This window comes from Mycteria americana, chromosome 8 (genome assembly GCF_035582795.1).
Source record: "Mycteria americana isolate JAX WOST 10 ecotype Jacksonville Zoo and Gardens chromosome 8, USCA_MyAme_1.0, whole genome shotgun sequence".
NCBI lineage: Eukaryota > Metazoa > Chordata > Aves > Ciconiiformes > Ciconiidae > Mycteria > Mycteria americana.
Genome location: NC_134372.1, coordinates 18,210,634 through 18,233,409, shown reverse-complemented (window position 1 = coordinate 18,233,409; position 22,776 = coordinate 18,210,634). Strand labels below are relative to the sequence as shown.

General features: G+C 41.5%; 1 protein-coding gene across 4 annotated transcripts in view; it reads left to right on the top strand.

Moving 5' to 3' along the window:
* The window catches only part of SLIT3 (slit guidance ligand 3), a 543,690-nt gene that overhangs the window by 326,092 nt on the left and 194,822 nt on the right, over nucleotides 1-22,776 (top strand). For all 4 annotated transcript variants that reach the window (XM_075509986.1, XM_075509985.1, XM_075509988.1 and 1 more), the window contains 2 exons: nucleotides 5,770-5,841; nucleotides 10,991-11,154. In XM_075509986.1, the coding sequence (XP_075366101.1) occupies nucleotides 5,770-5,841; nucleotides 10,991-11,154 (236 nt within the window). The remainder of the gene's footprint in view (nucleotides 1-5,769; nucleotides 5,842-10,990; nucleotides 11,155-22,776) is intronic.

The window sequence follows — 22,776 nt, the reverse complement described above, 5'->3', positions numbered from 1 at the left end:
AAGTGCTGCCAAATGAGGACTGTTGTTTCCAGGATTCCTGCTATCAAATCGTGTATGTTAGAAGCCTGTAAAGAATCTCTAGTGCCCAAACGTAAAAAGCATTCAAAACCAGAAATATAATAAATGAGCTGGTGCCTTTTCAAATCTCTTTCTCCGTTTACCTGTCAGTAAATGGGTCTGAATATTTCTTTCTAACTGAGAATTTTGCAAATGCTGCAATGTCCTGTGATTAGCCGAATGTGACACAAAAGCAGCCTGGTGTGTATCAAAAAACTGAATGGCCAGCACAGCAGACCTCTAGTAACTATGGTAGATGCTTATTAAGGCTTGGGGAAAAGTGTTAATCAAAAATTTAATCTACCATATGATTTCTCAATTTGATTAGCTGTTTGTGTTAATCAGCTGCAGAAATGGAATGTGAAAGAAAATCAGTCTCTGTTACCATCAAAAAACAAAGGACGTCTTCAGCATACAACATGTTCTCCCCTTCCCCTTTCATTTTAATCCATTCAGATTGTAAACAAGAAGCATCACTGTGGGTATTGTACTGATGCACAGGTAGTAATCTGTGTACATTATGAAAATGCCTTGTACTTAGAAAAATGGACATTTGCATAGTGGTTTTTCCTTTTGCCAATGATAAAATACGATACCATAACTTTTTTTAAGCTGGGATGTAGCAGGTGGTATTGTCATCAAACAGTGTTATGTGTTTAACAAAAAACCCAACCCTCCTACGTATGTTCCCACTTGAAATGTGACTGGAAAACATTAAGACAGTTACTATTGTGTAATGTACTTATTGAAGTACTAATTGAAGAAATTAAATAGTTAATATTTCAGATAATTCTGTTATGTTGCATAACTTTTTCTGACATCATTGCCAGAAGATCCTTTTGGTTCATGTCTAGTACTTAACTGGAACAGAACGGGTAGATATATTGTAATGGAACTATTATTATTTCAGAAGAATAAGTCACCAGGCATTCTGATATTCATTATATGTTCTTAATTATATCATTAATTGAATTCCAAGTAAGAGAAACAAAATCTTTCTGTACTCTGTAATTTACAGAATTGAGAGTGTTTGATCTGACAGCCTGGGATTTCTGCTCTCTGAATTAGTCCAAGGAACATGAAAGGATGCTTAAAGTTCCTGAGTTTTTAAAATAAAATACTTGTATTATTAGTATGGTTCAAAATGTAAATCCTTTCCTTTTTTTATCCAAAGTATCTTCCAAAAAAGTTGTGTGATTTCTTCTAGCATTAGGAGTATAATTTTTTTCTGACTCTCATCTAGTCCTGAACACCTGTATTCCTATTCAAGAGGGTGGAGAAAGGAGTAAAGAATAATGCATAAATATTATTTAATAAAACACACACATGACAGTCATTTCTACAGGTTAATGATTTTAATGTAATTACATTGAGTCTGGAATTAACAACTCTTTGTCAGGGAACTACAGTAGTGTACATGAATTTGGAGTCAGAAGAGAACAGAAATGCAATGTTTTTTTTAAATTTGCACAAAAAGTTTGAGGAAGGAGATAGGTAATTGTTTTCAAATCATGACAGGATTGCAGAGTGACCATTCTTTCCTCTAAAAAAATTCTGATTAGTAGGGGCTATAAATCAGCTTTATTCTTCAGAAGGAAGAAAGCAGCTCCATGCGTGCCTCTAACCAGTCTGGGCAACTGGCAGAGTGAGTTAGTAGAGCAGTTCCTCTGGGGTTGTAAATTGAAGTCAGTGGGACTATGACAGTTCATACCGGTGGAGGATGTACCACCTCAAAGATTGCTGATCCCACGTTATGTTTCTTCCAAGTAGTCCTTGGAGGATCCTTAGGACTGCTGCAGTCTGCTTCTGCTTAGCTTGCAAGATCTGACAAGGATCACGGCCCAAGGTGGCAAGTTTGCTGGCATAAATAATATTGTCTATAACCTCAGTGTCCTGATTCAGCCTTTTGGATGTGAATAGTTTACAGGGAGAGGACTTGTAAATGAGAGGACAGAGCTTTTTCAAGGAACATGGGTATATTGGGTTCTGGAAGAGGTGGGAGGTATAAGGCTGGGGAGAACCCAGCGGAATACAAGTTTCCCCATATGATGTTGGAGGAGTCAGAAGATTCTGGAAGTTTTCTTTTTCTCACAGCTTCCCTGTATTTGTGCATCTGTTTCTATGGATTTGAATCTTAGATGGATCAAAATGAGACTGGGGCCTTGGAGCAGCTAGCAGATGACTGGAGCAGAATTTACTTTTTCCCTTCATGTGTTAAAAATGCCACTGTATTGTGTGCTTACCCCTGTCAAGACACATACACTTAAAAATCATTGCTGGGAAGGCTTCATGTGCATGACAGAAAGCTTTGCAGAATAACTCTAGAGCACACCTCTACCTGAAAACGTCCCCATTCAAAAGCCAAAGAGTTCCTACTGCGTGACAGCTGTGTGCTCTGCGCAACCAGAGCAGCAGGGTTAAATTCCTGTAGCTACAACTGGGCTGTAATGCAGACAGTTCACTGTCAATTAGTGCCCTTTGCAGCGTTTGGCCATCTTTGTTCTGAAATAATTGCTGTTATCATAGATGTTTTATTGCCTTCATTATGGTTAACATTTAAATATCAATGAAATAGTATGCTACTAAGTCATTTGCACAATAGCTGTCTGCTAGAGTTATCCCTGAAATTTGTGTTTAAGGAGTATATTAATTCAGTACTGACTTAGGATTCTTAGAAGGAGGGTTATATATTTGTTGATGAATTATGGGAAACCTTTGCTTGTTAGGGGCAAAACCTGAGCCACTCTCATCTGATATTTTGTGAGTAGAAATACAGTGTGATTGGAGTAATGCTTTGTCTGTTAAACAAATATTTTAAGGAATTTAAAAATATTTTTGAATCATCAAATCAGACAGTAAAGGCTGACCTTTCCACATCCAGATGAAGAATTGCACTGGGAGACAGGGATGTGTTCTCTACCCTCAGTTAGCACAGAAGGAAGCTCTCTGTCACGTCCTGTTCTGCCTGAATCCAATCCACGTCCTTGTGAAATCAATATAAAGTCTCCCTTGAATTCCTATGACTTCCATTGACTCCTATAGTGCCATGTGTGACCTATTCAGACATCAGCTATGTATGTGATTTAATTTTTGTGAGCTGACTTTACATGTGGCTTTTATTTATCAGTGTATACCTAAAATCTTCCAACCAAGTGCATAGCTCATTTTTATGTAACATGCAACTGACACAGAGCATGAATTATATTTTTATGTTTACAGAAAAAAATGGTGGTGCAATTAGAAATTCCATTTATGGGCCCTGTTTGAACTTCCCAACATGCATGTGCAAATGCAAATAGCAAGTAAATACAGGGGTGGGTGTGTTGGTGTATGTAGGTATGCACCCTTATAAGAGGTTTTGTTCACTTTCTGAAATTGTTGTACATGCTTGTTTTAACTAACTGTCCACAAAAGACTTTGGTTTGCATCACTGGCTAAATAAGTTAATCAAGCAGTAGCAATTGTATGACAGAGAGGTTCATTTTGCACCATATAAACTGCCACAGTGGGATATTTGTGTTGTCATCATGACATTAGCAGGAATTCAAAGTTAGAGCTTTTCAGCCCTACAGATGTACACTGATACTCATTGTGTTCACTTCTAGCACTGAAGCCACAGAAAGGGAGTGGCATGTGCAGGTTGTGATGCACAGCTGATGAAATGACATGGCTGATAGCTGTAAGAGCTTACTTTCAGGTTTACTTCTGAAGTTAACAGTATTTCTTTGTTCATCTTATCCAGTACATTTATAATAGACTGCGTTTGAGTCTTTGCATATTGAGAAACTGAAAACACAAACCCATAATTTTGTATACCCATTGATCCCAATACTTAGCTATGTGTTTCTTGCCCAATTTTTGGCAGCATCAAGTTTTCCAGAGGATCTGGGATGAATACTATATATTATACTATAAGCCATGATGCAATAAAGGCTACAACTCTTACCAGCCTGGTGTGTGAATGTGTGTGACTTGACTGACACAGATTTCTGGCAACAGATCTCACATGCAGATTCCAGATTTCTAAAACTTTGCTTTTACTGACATAACTCACTCTGCTCACAGATTTGGAAAGGAAGGGTAATTTTGCTCTGTTGGTGCAGTTTGCTGTCATGGGTATGTCAGCGCCCAAGCTCGTTCCAGATCGATAGTGCATCCATCTGGTGCAGCACTATGCTGAAATACCAGCTATGATCCTAGTAACAAAGTGGTCACGTTCTGTCCTGCTGGGATGCAGTGCAGCAGCAACACAAACACGCTGCTGCCAGTGTCAGAGCCTGCTCCCACACCTCTCCTGAGTGTGCCTGCGCAAAGCCGTGTTACCCTGCAACCTCCTGGCTTTGCCAGTATGTGTATGTGTCTTCCTGTGTACCAGAAAAACAGTCTTAATAGGGTATAACCTAAGTTAGTGTTAATCTGCTGACGTTGTAGATGATGGTTTTGTGACAGGATTTCTAGGCAGAATGGTAAAAATGTTTTTAAACTGACAGATGACCAAGAGGGCTAGTTAACTTCTGCAAAACTCTTCAAGAGCTTTTGATTAAATGTCCTGTGTAAATACATAACATTGGAACAACTAAATAGTTCAGGGAAGGGTAATGTGCTTTCAGGTTGCTTCAGCAGGTATTTTCTTCAACACATACACAAATGCATGAAAGCACTATCTTCTACCAAAGTGATCCTGTGGAGGGCTGTGCCCCTTGTACAAAGCAGAGGTTGCTCCGTGCCGTGGTGTTGTGGGCACCACACGTTTCAAATAGGCAGCTGCAGCCAGCAGCAGGACTGGCCACGCTGGGACGTGGAGTCATCACTGGCCCCATCAATTCTCATGACAAACTGGGCTACTGTATTTGCAGATTTGGGGCACTCGGAGCATGGTAATTATGCCCTGTTGGAGTGCTTTCCATTTCCTGTGCCATCTTGATAAACTTTATAGCTTCTAATTTGCTAGAGAGTCATTGATATAATTAGGAGCTACATAAATGGGAGCAGCACACTCAGCTGATGATAATCGAGTCAGTTCATTTTTCATAAGAAGCACTAAGGGGGTCCCTACCAGCAGCTGAGATCATTTTCTCTTTAAGCTCTGCTTTGATAGAGCAGCAGAAATCCTTACATGTCTGGGTCATGACATGTTTTATTACGATCCGTTCCAATACCCATATATTTTTTCATAAGGAAACCAAAGAAAGGGTATCCATCCATCTATGTGTTTTCAAAAGGGCAATTTGAGCTGTCTGTCCGTGTAAGCTGTCTGTGGTAACAAGCCTGTGAGAGTCAACAGCTCTTTCTTTGTGTGAGAGTGAGCGCTTTAAGTGCAAAGCTTTCATATTGCGGTGTGTGAGTTTGGTATTCCTCCACTCAAGTTGTGCCAGGTTTTCAAGCAAAGTGGCGGCTTAACCAAAAAGTCTAGATCCATTCCAGTAGTCGATAAAAACTCATCTCCTGTACTCCTTGGTACTCAGACATGGTAAATAGTAACCTTCATCCATTCTTATGCAGCTGTTGGTTGCTTTGCCCTAACAATATGTTTCATGTTATGTCACAAATTGTCTGAGGTATCGGTCAGCATGTCTTACTGCTCACAGCCTGGCAGATTTATTACCAAGAATTTTAGCAGCTTGTTTCTGTAAATAGAGTGTTGGTGAAGAAATTTAAATAATTGATCAATCTATCATTCTCTTTTCTCTCTTTATTTTTTTCTCCTAACAGTACTCTCAACAATAACAACATCACCCGCATTCCTGTTACCAGTTTCAATCACATGCCAAAGATCAGGACTCTGTGAGTAATATCTTCGAATATAATAATAATAATAATAATAGTGATGGTGTAAGCCAACTCTTTGGATATTTGTCATCTTGTGATAATCTTATTTCAGTCTCTTCCCGATGTAAATAATTCACCCTACTCTCTTGAGGAAGATGGTCGCTGAACAAGCCTGACCCTGTGAGGGCCATGGCAGGCAGCGCAGGGCCTTGCAGCTGGGCCTGTCCCGCAGGGACCCCCACAGTGGGGCAGCCTCAGGCACTTCTGTGGGGATGGGGACAGCTGAGGCCAGGCCGGGATCAGCCTATGGGTGGGGACCAGCTCAAACGGGGCCCATGGCCAGGCAGGGGGGGCTGGAGCAGGGCTGGAGACCCGCACTGCTGTGGCGTTGCTGGCTCAGGGGCTGAGAGCCCTGGGCTGGGCTGTGTTGGAGTCCTGGGCCACCGCAGGGCTGGGGGAGCCCTGGGAGCCCCGGTGAGGCCAGGCGGGGTTGTGAAGACAGCTGGTGTCCTCAGAGCCCTGGCACTGAGTTCACTGGATTTACCCAGGGTTAAGTAAGGTTCAGTTTTATCAAGATTTTGATTTTACCCAGAAATGAAAGTGGCATTTTTTTCCCATGGGAAAATCCATAATGTGAAATGTGTTCCAAGCTGGAATATCATAAAAATTGTGAAAACTGCTCTGATGGATCAAGTTACTTAATTTTGTTAATATCCTGTGTTTAAATCCTATTTCTTCGTTTCAAATTCGGAATACTAATTTCTGAAACAAGAAATTTTTTAGACAACTTGAAAAAAGCTTCTTTTCCAGATACTTTCTGAAACAAAATGTCACTGATTCTGATGCATTTTTTATAAAAGCTTCTCTTACGTCAAATCCATTTTTCTATAGCTGGGCATCATTCCACTGGAAAAGCTCTGATCAGCTTTAGTAGACCAAAATACAAAGACCGTGAAATTAGACTGTGTGCTTTTGTATAATTTAGCCATAACCTAAAAAAAACCATTTTCTTTAAATAAATTATTCCTTTAAATTCCTTTAGGGAATACACAACTTAAAGAAAACTCATATTTAAACAAAGTGTCTCTGTTTTTTCCTCCAAAATCTCAAACTCAACCAAGATGTGTTTAGTCCTGAAAGCTAAGAAGGAGAAATAGCAGCTAGCCTGAAAATTTTCTATGGCACTGAAAAAATAAAATGCTTCAAGGATGCTACATATGCCTGTGTTAAATTACATTAAATAAGTTAGCAGAACTGAAGAAAAATGGCTCTTACTCATGTCAATCTATGTAAGATAACCTCTGATTTAAATTTACATTCTTCATTAAATGGTGACATTCATAGATCTTAATGTAAGTAATTAAATGGAAATTAGATGTTTGTCTTTTAGAAGAGAATGGATAAAGATAAGGGTGTAGGGTTAAGGTTCCTGGAGTTTTGCCTTTTCTCATTCAGTCACAGTGGTCCAGAAAATTTGCCTGGCTTCTTCAGATCAGTCAGTCTTGTCTGTTACCAGAGCTCAGTGCCTTCTGCCATTTTCCTTTTAGTTTAATTTCGGAGATGGCTTTGTATATAGCTCCCTGGAGATGTACACTGACTAATCCCCCTCTGCTGTAATTAAGGGGAAAAAAAAAAAAGGGCAAAAAAAAAAAGGGAAGGAAGTCATAAATAGGATTTATAAAGGGAAGCTTTTATATTGAATTCTGAGAGCCACATTTTATAGAACATGAATGCTGACCCACTCTAAAAGGATTTGCTGGAAATTTAATTTAGGATCTATGGCTAAAAGGGCACCTTTGCAAACTTGCATCGTATTCATTCACCTCATGTTCTGTAAAGGTAGTTTCATCAATATCAAGTGGCATGTTTCAGTCTCTAAAGACTGCCAAATAACACTCAGTACCCTTCTTAGCAGTTCAATATAGGAATTTAAAAATCCTGCATAGACAGGTGGAAATAGAGTAAAATGGTTTAGTTTTCTATATTTCCTTCCATCTGTTTCAACAGAGGCAGAAAAGTCATCAAAATAGCAATTAATGTGATAAATACAGGAATCAAATAGCATTTCATAATTTCTTCTGCTGCTCCTTCGTATTAAAAATTCTTCCTCTATCCCCAAGTCATCTTAGCACTTTTCACAATTAATACTTTATTCACTATAATTATTCATAAAACAAGTTTGCATAGCTACATGTTACTCAATATTTTCTGAGCATTTTCTGTTCAGAATTTAGGCTAATACTGTTTTGATTTATACAAGTTTTGTGTAAATGGATAGTAATACCCTAGCAGTTAATGTATGCCTGAGCACATGTAAAACTGATCAGTTTTTGTTCACTTATGTAAAATATTTATATAAAGATATTATTTGGGGGAAAAAGTTAATGTTCTCTCTACTTTCCTGAGCTTTAATTCACTTGATAACCTGTTTCTCCTGCATTAATATACAACCTCAATGAACAGTTTGCACGAAAGGAGAAACTGTCTGAGGCATAATGACTGAATAAGATCTACTATTTAATCTCTTGGTTGTTGATGCAAATTCAGTCCTAATGGATCATGAATGATGTTCATTATACTTTGGTGACTCTACTGTTTTCTTCAAAAATTATCATCAGTTTGTACACCTTCTCAAATAGCTTCACACTTAGACATGCTTTTTTTCAGAAGCTCTTGTAGGGAATCCCTGGTCTGAATGTTACTTAAGTAGGGACAAGCCCTTTTTCCCATCCAGCTGAGGCCTGCTGCGGCGTGGATAGTCTTTTTCCTATGTGTCTCATTCACACGCTAGTGAGATCCATTAGCAGGACTTTTGGGGCTGCTTGTGGCAGCTGCATCTGCTGTGATAGTTCTATGGATAAATAGCTTTTTCTTCATGGCTCTCAAAACAATCTGCTCATTTAAGAAGAACAGAGAAGGAAAAATAAAGAGCATATTCAACTTGAACATGACGTCTCGGGGAAGAGAACAGTGCTAGTAAGATTTGAAACTCTTGAAGAATTCTTAAAAAAAATCAGCTCTTCTGTGCTAACCTTTTTTATTTAACTATCTTCTCTTGCTAAGTTTCATTGATCTTTTAGCCTTGATTGGAAGTGACAGGAATTAGTTTTTATTGATCTGCTTTCCTTTGCTTGAAACAGCTTTATTTATGTCAAAGCATGTCCCACATACCTATTTGCTTAATGGTAAGTGTCCTGTCGTCTCTGCATGTGTGCGTGACTGCTGAGATAGGTAATTGCATAATTTTTTAAAATTTTTTTATTTACGGGTAAACTGAAAATGTACCAAACCACTTCAGTGCTTTTCATTGTTCACAGGAAAACTTGAACAAACGACAAGGTAGGGCTCTGCTGAGGCAGGCAAGCTGGCAAAGAGGTTACAGTTTGCACTACTAAAATGGGAAAACCCAGAAACCAGTTATACGAGTTTAGTGAGAAAAAAAACAACTCACAGAAGTGCAAAGCTGCCCCTTTTTGTGAAACTGTGGTTTTATTACTCCTGCCTGCCTACATCCATACAGGGGATGCAGGGAATGGGCATGGGATGAGCTCTGTTTCAGTTCCTGAAGGAAGATGATTCTGAATATAGTTGTTAACTGCTGTGATGGGAAGGGATAATACTTCAAGGATTTAAATGAAATGCTTACTCTCTAAGTTAAAACAAAGTCTTACTTAGGATGATTTCTGGCTAGATGATATTTGTTCTCTTTTATTTGTAAATGAATTTATCTGTTCTTTCAATCAACAAAAAGTGTCCCAAACAGATTAATGGTTCATAACAACAAAACATTTTAGTAGAAATCTAACTTACCGCAGTGTCAACTAAATAGCTTCATAATCCCTAAAAAAAAGGTCTTCTAGCCATCCTTCTAGAACAATTACGTTTTACAGTGCTCCCAGGAGAGTAACATCTTCCATCTCTACAGGATAAAATCTCAGTTCCAGATTTGTGGTTTTTTGCTGTGACTGCCCACCCCAGACATACAAATCTGGGGACTGTCAGTCTGGGCGCCACTGCTGACCTGCACTGCTGCTGTGCAATATAAAGATCTCACAGACAGACAGTTAATTTCTTTAGTGGATGGACAAGGCTAAATCCTGTGCACACCAATTGTGTGGGTTTTTTTAAATGTAATGCCTGTAATATTAGTGAATGATGCTTTGTCTAACCATTTCTGACAGGATTTTCAATCTGTTTTATCATTTCAGCTTTGGTATAACGCTGCAAATGCATGACTCATTACAAGGAATGAAATAATTAATGTCTTGGGCTTTTGTTTTGACCTAAAGTTTGGTAGCTATTAAAATTACCGGATTTGCTCCCTGAACACATCATCATTTTGCAGACTTCCCCCACAGTGTGATAATGCTCCTGCAAGTCTCTAGTGCCAGTCATGAAGCAGGCTGGGAAGGGAGCTGTGTGTCTAGATCTTCCATTACAGAGAACAGCCCCAGCATTGCTGTGTGTCAGGACCCTGTCGTGGTCCCCTTCTTCATCATGAGTTGAAAATTCCTAGAACTTGCATACTTGCATTAAATTGCCACAGTAAAAAGAGGATTAGTGAATTTGTACAGGCAACACAGGAGCATACAAGGTATCAATAGCCTCTGGCGTGTGGGGTTCTGTCTGTCTGTCTGTCTCTGTCTCTCTCTCTCTCTCCCTCCCCCCTCCTCCCCGGTCCTGTCTGTCGTCCCCCTTGTCTCCCCCCTCCCCCCCCAAAGAAGAGGGAAGAATCACCTATCATCCTGTTTTTCAGCCTGGTCCTCATGTTTGTACAAGCCATCCTTTGAATTCACTCAAAGATATCACATTCGTGCAGTTACTTATGATGTGAAATCACAGGCAAAGTGATTAGTTGGAGGAATCTTAAATTCTGCACGTTCTTTTCTCTATAATGGCCAGCTCATGATTACCTGTAGGCAGGTAATTATTTAACTTCATTCTTCCAAGAAATTATAAATAATAACACTAATTTATATGTGGACATTTGTATATTACATGGCAACGTAGACAGTCAAGACCTGACTCAGCTGTAACCAATAACCTGCAATGTTCCTACTTAAATTGTAGTGAAGAGCCAGACAGACTTGTACTTGATTGCTCTGGTTTGTGTCTTCTGTTAAAAAAATTACTAATTACTTTAGGGTTGTTCTGTCTTTTGTAGGCGGCTTCACTCCAACTTCCTGCACTGCGACTGCCACCTGGCTTGGCTGTCTGACTGGCTGCGGCAGAGGCGCACTATCGGGCAGTTCACCTTCTGTTTGGCACCCGTAAACCTGCGGGGTTTTCTTGTGGCGGAGGTTCAGAAGAAGGACTTTGTCTGCTCTGGTAATGATGCCAATTATTCATTTATCTATCAGCTGGTGGTTTTATATTGATAGTCACATAAAAACAGTGAGTGGAAAATTATGATGTTGTGTTTCAATGCCATTCTGTAGCAGTCCTGTTTGTTTTTATCATTGCTAAACTGTATGGGAGTAGATCAAATTGTTAATTTTTTCAGCTTTATAAGAATTATTGGATTCCAGTTAACATTTCAGTTCTCAAATTATTTTTTCTACTTTAGCATTGCCAATGATATAAACATAAGAAATCAATTAAGTGTGGATAATTTGGTATTTCTCAAGGGAAGAGCTCTACAGCTGACTGGAATACGAAAGAAAGGAAATAGAAAATGCTAATCTGAGTCTGTTGATAAATGATTGGACTATAGAACATGAGGAGCAGATTTATCCCAGGGACTGAAACAGGATTCTTACGGAGCCAATGCATTTTGCTGTTCTACAAGTTTCCACACTGATAAATGAGGCTGATGATACATGGCCAACTCACAAACCATGTGTCTATATGTTGGGCCTATTCATCAAGTCTCTGGAACTGCACTTGGCTTTTTTGTGATAGAAATGCATTTTCTTAAAAGAAGAAGAAAAAGAAAAAAAGAAAGAAAGAAAAAGAGAGAGAAAAATAGAAAAATTGGAAAAAGAAATCTCTGAATTTGGCTGAAAGGAAGAGGTCTGGCAGAGGAGAGGCATGGCAGTGTGTATGCTGTGGAAAAAAAAAAGGAAGATACCAGACACAAGTTTGGAGATAGTTTTGCAGACCAAATGGTAAGTAACACAGGGAGCTTGTTATGAAGTGGATGTGAGTCCCAATTTTGATAGACTGTGAGTCTTGTTGTATTGTGTTCTTTATCTCTCACAGCCTGTGAGCCCTAAAGCTTTATCCTCTTGGTACATGGGTTGACTGATGGAAATACAGTAAAAGTGCTCCTGCTAGAAATGTTTTTAGGAATGCCTTTTTTCTATAGTTGCATTTACATGTGACAAAGAAAGAGAGAAACAGGTGTACTTAGAGGAGAAGGGTTTGATTCCCTTAACTATATCATGGATGGTAAATTAATGCCTAGCCCTGGAGGTGTGCAGGAAGTGTTATGGGCACATGGAAAATGAAGTTGTGCACCGGTGATTTTTGTGACATGATTTTCAAGAGTGCTGAGCAGCTTCTATGTAGTTGTGGAGATTTGATGATGCCCAGAATATCTGATAAATTACATCAGAAGTTTAACTAAAAGAAAAGTTTAGAAATCTAAAAGAAATGGATAAATGAATTAAGCTATTAGCAGAATCTAATTTTACCAAAGAGGTAACCACAGCATTTTTTTCTTATGAAATGAAGTTTCACATAGGGCATGAGTTCAGCTATTTGGATTTATGATATAGTGAACTGAAGGAAAAAGAGCTGTTTAAATAAGGAGAAGAGATAATAATTGCTGAATGAGAAATGTAACATGGACAGAACTCATCTAAATGGAGTTTTCTTTGCAGAATATCACTTCCAAAAGAGAAAAGGTTTTTAAGAGTTGCCTGTTGGACCAAGAACATGTAAGAGAACTCTGAAGATTGGCCTGCCTTTTTTTAAAACATAAATTAATAAAAATTAAAGGAAAGAAACTTCCAGTGAGATAGTCCATCAACTGTATTCCCTAACCTTCATTTGGGAAATGAAATATACTGAAAAAGAAATGCATTTGAAGAGCTCATTTTAGTGGAGGATTTAGCAGAGAACTCGGCTTAGTACGTGCTAGTTCAACAGAAACCTACATGGACAGCTAGTTTAAAGAGGATATAAATCTTCCCTGCTCCTTATTACAGTTCTTATTCCTGATTTTACAGCATAATTCGTTCATGTTTGAAGTCAGACTAGGACAGGAGGTGAATAGTGAACTGAACTTGTCCCTCTGCAAAGGAATTTTATACAATATAGAATCATAGAATGCTTTGGATTGGAAGGGACCTTTACAGGTCATCTAGTCCAACCCCCCTGCAAGAGCAGGGACATCTTTAACTAGATCAGGTTGCTCAGAGCCCCATCCAACCAGACCTTGAATGTTTCCAGGGATGGGGCCTCCACTACCTCTCTGGACAACCTGTTCCTGTGCCTCACCACCCTCATAGTAAAAAATTTCTTTCTTAAATCCAGCCTAAATCTGCCCTCCCTTAGTTTAAAACCATTGCTCCTTGTCCTGTCACAACAGGCCTTGCTAAAAAGTCTGTCCCCATCTTTCCTATAGGCCCCCTTTAAGTACTGGAAGGCTGCTCTAAGGTCTCCCTGCAGCCTTCTCTTCTCCAGGCTGAACAACCCCAACTCTCTCAGCCTGTCCTCGTAGGAGAGGTGCTCCAGCCCTTGGATCATTTTCATGGCCCTCCTGTGGACCTGCTCCAACAGGTCCATGTCCTTCTTGTGCTGAGGGCTCCAGAGCTGGACACAGTACTCCAGGTGAGGTCTCACCAGAGCAGAGTAGAGGGGCAGAATCACCTCCCTCGACCTGCTGGCCACGCTTCTTTTGATGCAGCCCAGGATACGGTTGGCCTTCTGGGCTGTGAGCGCACATTGTTGGCTCATATCCAGCTTTTTGTCCATCAGTACCCCCAAGTCCTTTTCTGCACGGCTGCTCTTGATCACATCATCCCCCAGCCTGTATTGAAACCAAGGATTGCCCTGACCCAGGTGTAGGACCCTGCACTTGGCCTTGTTGAACCTCAGGAGGTTCACACAGGCCCACTTCTCCAGCTTGTCCAGGTCCCTCTGGATGACATCCCGTCCTTCTGGCATGTCAACTGCACCACTCAGCTTGGTGTCATCTGCAAACTTGCTGCGGGTGCACTCAATCTCGCTGTCAATGTCATTGATGAAAATATTGAACAGCACTGGTCCCAGTAGGGACCCCTGAGGGACACCACTTGTCACTGATCTCCATCTGGACATTGAGCCATTGACCGCTACCCTCTGGATGCGACCATCCAACCAATTCCTTATCCACTGAACACTCCACCCATCAAATCCGCATCTCTCCGATTTAGAGAGAAGGATGTTGTGGGGGACCATGTCAAAGGCTTTACAGAAGTCCAGATAGATGACATCCATTGTTTTTCCCTTGTCCACTGATGTGGTAACTCCATCGTAGAAAGCCACTAGGTTGGTCAGGCAGGACTTGCCCTTGGTAAAGCCATGTTGGCTGTCTCAAATCACCTCCCTGTCCTCCATGTGGTCTAGCAGAGCTTCTAGGAGGATCTGTTCCATGATCTTCCCAGGCACAAAGGTGAGGCTGACAGGTCCATAGTTCCCAGGGTCATGCTTTCTACCCTTTTTAAAGATGGGCACAATGTTTCCTTTCTTCCAGTCACCAGGGACTTCACCTGACTGCCATGACTTTTCAAATATCATGGAGAGTGGCTTGGCAGCTACATCAGCCAATTCCCTCAAGACTCTGGGATGCATCTCATCAGGTCCCATAGACTTATATATGTTCAAGTTCCTCAGGTGGTCACGAACCTGATTTTCCCTTACAGTGGGAGGGGCTTTACCCCCCTGGTCCCCAACATGTTGACTCAGGAGGGGTGAGGATAGCGGTTGCCAGAGAAGGCTGAAGCAAAAAAGTTGTTGAGTACCTCAGCCTTCTCCTCGTCTGTTGATACTAGGTCACCATTCTTGTTCATCAGGGGAGGTACGCTTTCTTTAACTTTCCTTTTCTGGCTGACATACCTGTAGAAGCCCTTCTTGTTATTCTTTGCATCCCTTGCCAAGTTCAGCTCCAGCTGCACCCATCCCTACACAAGCGGGCAGCGTCCCTATACTCTTCCCAGGTTACCCGTCCCTGCTTCCACTGCCTGTGCAGTTCCCTCTTGCTCTTTAGTTTGACCAGCATGTCTCAACTCAGCCATGCCGGTCTCTTCCCTTCCTTGCCTGATTTCCTACATCTGGGGACTGAGAGCTCTTGCGCTTTATGGAAAGCATCCTTAAAGATCTGCCAGCTCTGTTCTGCTCCCCTGCCCCTGAGGACCGTTTCCCAGGGAATCCTACTGACTAACTCGTTGAAGAGCTGGAAGTTTGCTTTCCTAAAATTTAGGGTCCTGACTATACTCCTCACCTGTCCCATATCCCTCAGGACTGTGAACTCCACCAATGCATGATCACTGCAGCCTAGGCTGCCTCCAATCCTGATGTCACTGATGAGCTCACTTGCATTGGTGACCATCAGGTCCAGTATCGCATCCCCTCGGGTAGGGGTGTCTATTACCTGGGTTAAGAAGTTATCCTCTGGGAGACTTCTGCACTCCAGGAGTCTCCTGGATTGCCTACAGCTTGCCGTGCTACTTTTCCAGCAGATGTCAGGGTGGTTGAAGTCCCTGAGTAGGACAAGAGCTTGCGAGCGTGAAGCCTCCTGTAGTTGGAAGAAGAAGGGTTCATCAGTAGGCTCTCCCTGATCAGGCAGCCTGTAGTAGACACCAACCACAAGGTTCCTTTTGTTGCCTCGGTCTCTAATTCTTACCCCTAAGCTTTCAACCTGCTCGTGGCTATTCTTTAGGGACAGCTCTTCACACTCTATCCATTTCTTGGTATAGAGGGCAACACCTTCACCCCTTCTTCCCCGCCTGTCCCTTCTGAATAGCCAATAGCCATCAATAGCCACACTCCAGTCATGTGATTTGTCCCACCAAGTTTCAGTAATGGTAATCAGGTCATAGCTTTCTAGAAGCATGGTAGCTTCCAGCTCCTCCTGTTTGTTGCCCATGCTGCGTGCATTTGTGTAGAGACACTTCATCTGGGCTGTCGGCCATGTCACCTTCCTAGTGGAACACCCCCTGTTTCCCTTAAGGTGTTTGACGGAAGTTTCCTTGTTGGCTTCTACTACCTGAGGAGCCCCCAGCTCATCTCCACAAGACTTTGATTGTGGTGCAGTGTCCCCAGCACACCCCTGGGCAACAGGTTGAGGGCCCATACTAGCACCCCGTCCCTCTAACCATTGTGTGTCCTCACGCGGCTTGCCGCAGGCAAGTCTGACATGTTCTCCCTCCCCCTTCACATCTCGTTTAAAGCCCTGTCAATGAGCCCCACAAGCTCCTGGGCAAAGACCCTCTTTCCCCCTTGAGAAATGTAGCTCCCATTTGACACCATCAAGCCTGGTGCCATGTAGGCCACCCCATTGTCAAAAAAACCCAAATTGTGATGTTGACACCAGCCACAGAGCCATGTATTAATAGACTGGGTCTGCCTGTTCCTTCCAGTGTCACTGCTCACAACTGGAAGGAGGGAGGATAAAATCACCTGTGCCCCAGATTCCTTCACTAAGACCCTGAAGTCTCTTTTAATCTCCCTTGGGCCACGTACTGCAACTGCGTCACCTCCCACGTAGAAGAGCAGTAATGGGTAGTAGTTGGAGGGCTGTACCAGGCTAGGAAGTTTCCTAGTGATATCTCTAACCCGGGCTCCTGGGAGGCAGCAGATTTCCCTATGAGAAGGGTCTGCCCGACATATTGGACCCTCTGTTCCCCTCAGCAGGGAGTCTCCTACAACTATGACGCATCTTTTCTTCCTTGTGGAGGTTGTAGGAATATGGGGGGTATGTCTTTCTGGCCTTGGCCGCTCCTCTGGTGTAGATGGATTGACATCCTCATCATCCTCTGACTGGTCCTCCACCTCTAGAGCCTTATATCTATTGTGCAGAGGCACCTGGGGAGGCGTGGTGGGCAAGGAGGGCATTTGCTTGCTGCCCTGTTTGCGGACTCGCTTCCACTCGCTGCTTCCCCTTAAGTCCCTGCCTACATCCTGGTGGGGGAGGATACTGAATCCCTTTGATGAGGGGCTTTTTCTGGTGGCTGTCTCTGTTCGTGTTTCTGGGAGGTCAGAGTGCAGTTCCACCAGTCTATCTCTTGCTCAGACTCCCTGATGCTCCTTTAGGCTTACATGAATCACTGTAACTAGCCTGAAGCTGGCAGTGAAAGCCACCTTTGCATCGCAGTTATGAAGAGCTGCAATACAATGTAGTGAACTACTCGTTTAAGTATAGGCTCAGTATTTCAAGCACTTGTGTTTTTATGGCAGCGGGAATCTCATCACAGCAAAAGAAAACCCACCTTTTCCTCCACTGTAAAATGGGCTTCATCAGAGCATTCCAGTTCAAAACTTGTGCTGTTGCATGCTTCAAAGCAGAAAGGGTAGAATCAAATAATTTGGGGAAAGAAGAAAAACATACTTGAAAAACTGACTTGTGGTTATTCTTTGAACCCTATGCAAAATTTTTTTTTTTATAATTTTATGACAAAGGTTCCTTTCGAAACAAATTTTGAATGCTACGTACCAAGTAACAGTGTAAGTTGGAAAAGAAAAAGTGAAACACTGATAGAGAAGTGCCATAACTGGAACCCAAATTGCTTGACTCCTTCTGGACACTATGCTAGCAGTCCTGTACAGTGATGTTTACAAGCATTAGGTGCAAAGGCTCTCAAGATTATGTTGCTGAAGTCAGAGTTATGTGCAGGTATATCTGTCTAAACTGACTCATACCTGTGTAAACTGAGAGTCAGTCTTTCAAAAATGTTGCTCAGCTTGTGCACATAAATTATAAAAATGCTAATTCAAATGGCACTTGTAGGGAAATTGTGAGCAGCAGAAAAGATATTCCAGGTTTCACTTGTTCATGCCCATTAACATTTGGCTCAGAACTGCAGCTGTCCCCTCCTCATAGGAGAGTCTATCCTCCAGAGCCATCCCTGACAGAGCAGCCTTCCTGGGCCTTTGCCTTAAAGCCATCTGTTCCCAAAGAAATCTCCAAATGGACTCTTCCTCATGCACAACCGCTTGTTGAGCTCTGGGATGTGTTTGGTGAGACAGTCTCCTACAAGACAGTATGTTGTAGAAGGGGAAATTGTGTGGCACCAGAGGATGAGTGCCCCTGTTGATGCACTGCACATAGATAGCATGATGTATTTCTCCTTTCTCTCCACCATAACCTTGCAATTCACTGCCATGTTGCCGTGACAAGAGAAAACAGTACACTAAGCAAAGACTTAATGTCAGTTGAAATACTATCTGCACTCTGATCCTTGGGAACTGTTTATTTTTATATTCCCTTAGCTAGCAGAGAAGCATCTGGGGGTGCTGGCTTATGCTCAGTACCTCCTAGAGCCTTCCAGTCTTAGGATCAAACCCAGCTTCCTTCCCATGTTCAGATGTTTCACTGTTGAACTGGCTTCTCTTTCTCTAACTCTACCTCTCTAACTCTGTCTGTCTGTCTCTCTGAAACACATACACGCTCTCTCTCTGCCTATTTGCCTGTCTCTCGTCCTCCTCTGATCTCCTTAGGATAGTAATTTTATTTCATTTTCCTCTCATATAAGTTTTATTATGGCTCTTTGATTTTTCTTCTACCTGCTCTTTACTTATTGAAGTTGAAATTAATCTACATATTGATCAGCTATGTCAAGTCATAATGTGTTTTCTCACCTGTGTTAGTGTGGCTGTAAAGCTTTGCAAACTGAAGCAGTGGGCTCATGAAGTTATACGATCAGCATCGCCTTGGTCTTTTCAGTGCTCTGTGCAGGACCCACTGGGTGACCCCACTTGTATTTTTTTACAATGATGAATCATTCTGTTTTTCCTAAGTATATACATGAGATGCATATACATGCATCTGAATTGCACATCTAAGAATAAAGCAGATGCATTGTATCTCATACTGTGATGTGTAGTATACTTCAGCCACTGCTGTCCTCAGCTAGCTGCTGTCAGAACAGCTCAAATGTCATCAGTTCTCAACTGGTTGCTTGCAGAGGAGACTATCTGGTAGATAAGCAGGCAGAGACTGTGGGTTGATTTCAGTGGGTGGTGGGAGGAACTTGATTTTTCTCTTGTACTGTTGCTGCTGATTCTGAGGCAGTACGTTAGGACTTGGTGTTGACTCTGAAGGTGCAGGTTGATACAGATTTGTTATAGTTTTGGCCAGTAGCTTGAGGTACTTTACAGTGAACAGCATTTACAATGGAGTATGAAGATTGGATGAGATTTCTTAGAATACACCAGAGACTGATATTTCTAACAGTTAATGAATTCATGCTTTTCTCATGTAAGAAACACCAGATTCTAAAATCCTGACATTAATTTGGAGCTGATTTGTCCTGCATGTCTCGCGATGTGAAATTTAGCAAAGTTTAAGTGTAAAATATGTGATTTTTAAGTACTTTTCTATGATAGTTTTCTTTAATAATGAAACAAGCATTGTAGAGAGGGAAGTTGCATCCGTACATCATTCTCTTTTTCATTAGAAACCATTTTCTCTGATTCTTGATCCTTAATTCCCATTCAGAGGATCTACAAGAACCTGAAGAAAATCAAAATGCATTTGGATTAAATAAGATAAAATTCAGTCTGAAATTGATGCAAGAAGGAAATCATTACCAGAGCCAAGTATCTAGTGATTTCTGGCTAAATAAACTGATTTTAAGAAAATAGTGGATTGATCCAAATCTCAGTTGAAGATCTAGAGTTTCTGATTCATACGGTGAGACTGCAGCTGAGGTATAATAAAAAGGAAAATATGTTAGCTTCCTGCTGCTTAATGCAGATTGGAAGCCCTAATGAGGAAGCAGATTTATTTGTTTAGGTGAGGTCAAACAGTCTTAAAACATAGCTGTTACTCTCTGGCCCAGACCACAAAACTCAGTAGATTGTCTTGCTTCATTTTTCTCCTAATAACTTCATAGCATATTGTTGAGGAGACAACCAACAAGGAGTAACTAATAAAATAGCACTCCTCAAACTTAGTATCTTAATGAGAACATTCAGAAGATGCCAAAGCAAAACTGTGTGGGGAGAGGAACTCCCCCCCATCTGCTCCTATTTAAAAGACTGTGCAATACTATATCTGCATAACTAGCAGCAGGTCTGCTGCTTTCAACATGGGACGTGGAGGTACTGCCAGCACAGAAGATTGGTGCTCCCTGGAAACTAAAGGGGGGGAGGACTATTTGCTAATGATGCAGATTTTGCTAGTGCTGGGCAGTAGCAATTGCTCCTGAGGGAGCAGAGCGGTTTGTCTCCATGCAGTCCATACCAGCTCATGCAGAGAAGGTCTGCTAATGGCCTTTAGTTTTAATGGTCACAGGAAGCTGCATAAACAAAGTGGGAGGAGGAGGCCTTTTTCTCTCTGTGTGAGCGTGTGTGAATGGTCACTTTCTGCCGTGCGGGACATCCTCATTGTACAGCTGTTTTATTGCTTTTACAAGTGAGCTAAACCATTTCATCTAACTTCGACCTCTTTCCAAAACAGTGACCTGTGAGTCATATTAGACAAATAACGTCTTTTTTTTCACTGTTAAGTTGATTCATGCTTTTTGTGACCATCAACAGACCCAATAAGTGCTCTTGCAATGGAGTCTATGCAGGACTTTCAGCATTGTATGACTTTTAAAGCCTTTTGGTAAAAATTGTGCTTTAAATTTGGTCTTAGAAACTTTTTGTGGAACTCTGATAGACTTTTTACCTCCTGTTATAATTTGCTACCACAAACTAACATATCTAGTCTAAAGAAACATTTCAATACTATGTATTTGTTAGTTGTTCCTCAGATGAAAACCTACAGGAGGTTTGGAGAGATACTAACTGCTGTTTATCAGAGTTTGTTTGTTTTCTGTTTCTGTTAAGTTTCTTATTACAAATTTAAATTTGCTCTAGCACTAGCAGTTATGTTGTTTCATACTGTAAGAATTTACTTCTTGAATTGCTTTATATGTAAGATGCCACATATGGTGTTTTTTATTTGGGGGACCATCTTGCAAATCTGAGATGTAAATAGGTATTTATTAAGACACTTAATATTTCTTTGAAAACTAAAGCTGAAAATTGACTTTAAATTACAGCAAATTTAGTCTTACTGTCCGAAAATGATGTCTTACCTTTTCAGTATAATTACCTTTGTTCTGGAATTCTCTTTTCCCCAAAGCAGTATGTGTAGCTCTTTAATGCTTATTTAATGATGGTGGGTTGGGGTATAATTATTCAGCCATTGAGCTTTTGAACTGCTGCTGTAAGAATAATAATGTGATTAGTTTTTATGTTAATGTCCAAAAACAGTGGCTTGTTTATTACTAGTATTTTGGTAGTATTTTGGTATACAATGGAAATGCATCATGGTGGTCTGTCCTGCCACGGATCAGTACCACAGCCTTGTTCTGAGCTAGTTCACAGAGAGCGGCAGTGTTAAATATGAAGGAACATGGGTTGACTTTGAGTATGTGGCCAAGCCTTTGTATGAAATCCATAGACTTTTTCTGTTCGATACATGTATGTGATTGGCAACATGTTTATGGATACTCAATTAAGAAGAGCGATTTAAAAAAGCATGGAGGTGCTTATAAAATGACTGCAGAATTCCATAAATGAATAAATGGCAAATACGAAGTTGCATACAGTCAATATTGGGTTCATGTGAATTTCTGTTTTATTGACAGTGAAATTTAGTGATGTTATATAGTTGCATTAAAACTGTGGTGTGTGGACCATAGCCAGTTGCCAGACGCCCACCCAGCTGCTCTTACTCCCCCTCCTCAACAGGGCTGGGGAGAAAACACGATCTGCTCCACCACCTCCTCCCCTTCCTTATTCTCTGACTTTGCTGCTCGCAGGGCTGTTTCTTACACTTTTTTCCTCGCTCCTTACTGCCTGGCACCTTTTTGCCCTTTCTCAAATACGCCTTCACAGAGGCACCCCCAGCTTCACTGACAGGCTCAGCTGTGTCCTGCAGCAGGGCTGCTGTGGAACTGGCTGGAACAGGCTCTGCCCGGCACAGGGCAGCCCTGGCCTCTCCTCACAGAGGCCCCTGCAGCAGCCCTGCTGCCAGCACCTGGGCACGGACACCCTGTACCAAAACTGAAGTGATCTCCTGGTTCATTGAATTAATTCCTCATCATTCCAGGCAAATGTTTAGGTCAGAAGATCCTTAAGAATTTTATTCTATAAGTTCCAGATACCATAAAGAGCTTGAATGTACCAGAGGTCTCTTGCAAAAGACCAAAGGCAGCAACCTCAGCCTGTCCCAGCAGTAAGGCAAGAAAGGTCGCTATTGCCCTGCATTCCTTAGCGTGTCCCAAATGCCAAAGAATTTCGTCCAAGGAATTCCGGGGTGGCTCTGGGAAGGGGACAATGCCTCACTCTTCGGCCCTTGCCTACTCACCTGGAAAAAAGTGTTTCCTCACTCCAGATCTGGCCATTGGGTGAGCTCGTGACCAGGCTGGGCCTCTCAGGTGCCATTATCAGGAGAAATGTCACATTCTGCCCGACATCCTCTGAATAGCTGTGTCAATCTGTAATGCTTCTGATTGAAGTGAATTTCATCTTCCTCCTCTTCCTGAAGAGACCAGCTTTTGTGCAGAGGCAGGAAAAGTCCTATGTTAGGTGCGGAAGGATGCAGGGCGGGGGGAAGCAAAGACAAACGTGCAATCAAACAAAATCAAGTTGTGTTTAAAACTCCTTTTCAAATACCAGCAAATCAAACCCCAGGGACTCAAAGCATAGTCTTAAACTATTCCTATCCCTTCCATAACTTTATCAAATTTCATCATGAAACAGTTCAGGTTCCTTAATGGATAACCTGTTTAGAAGGCCATTCCAGAACTA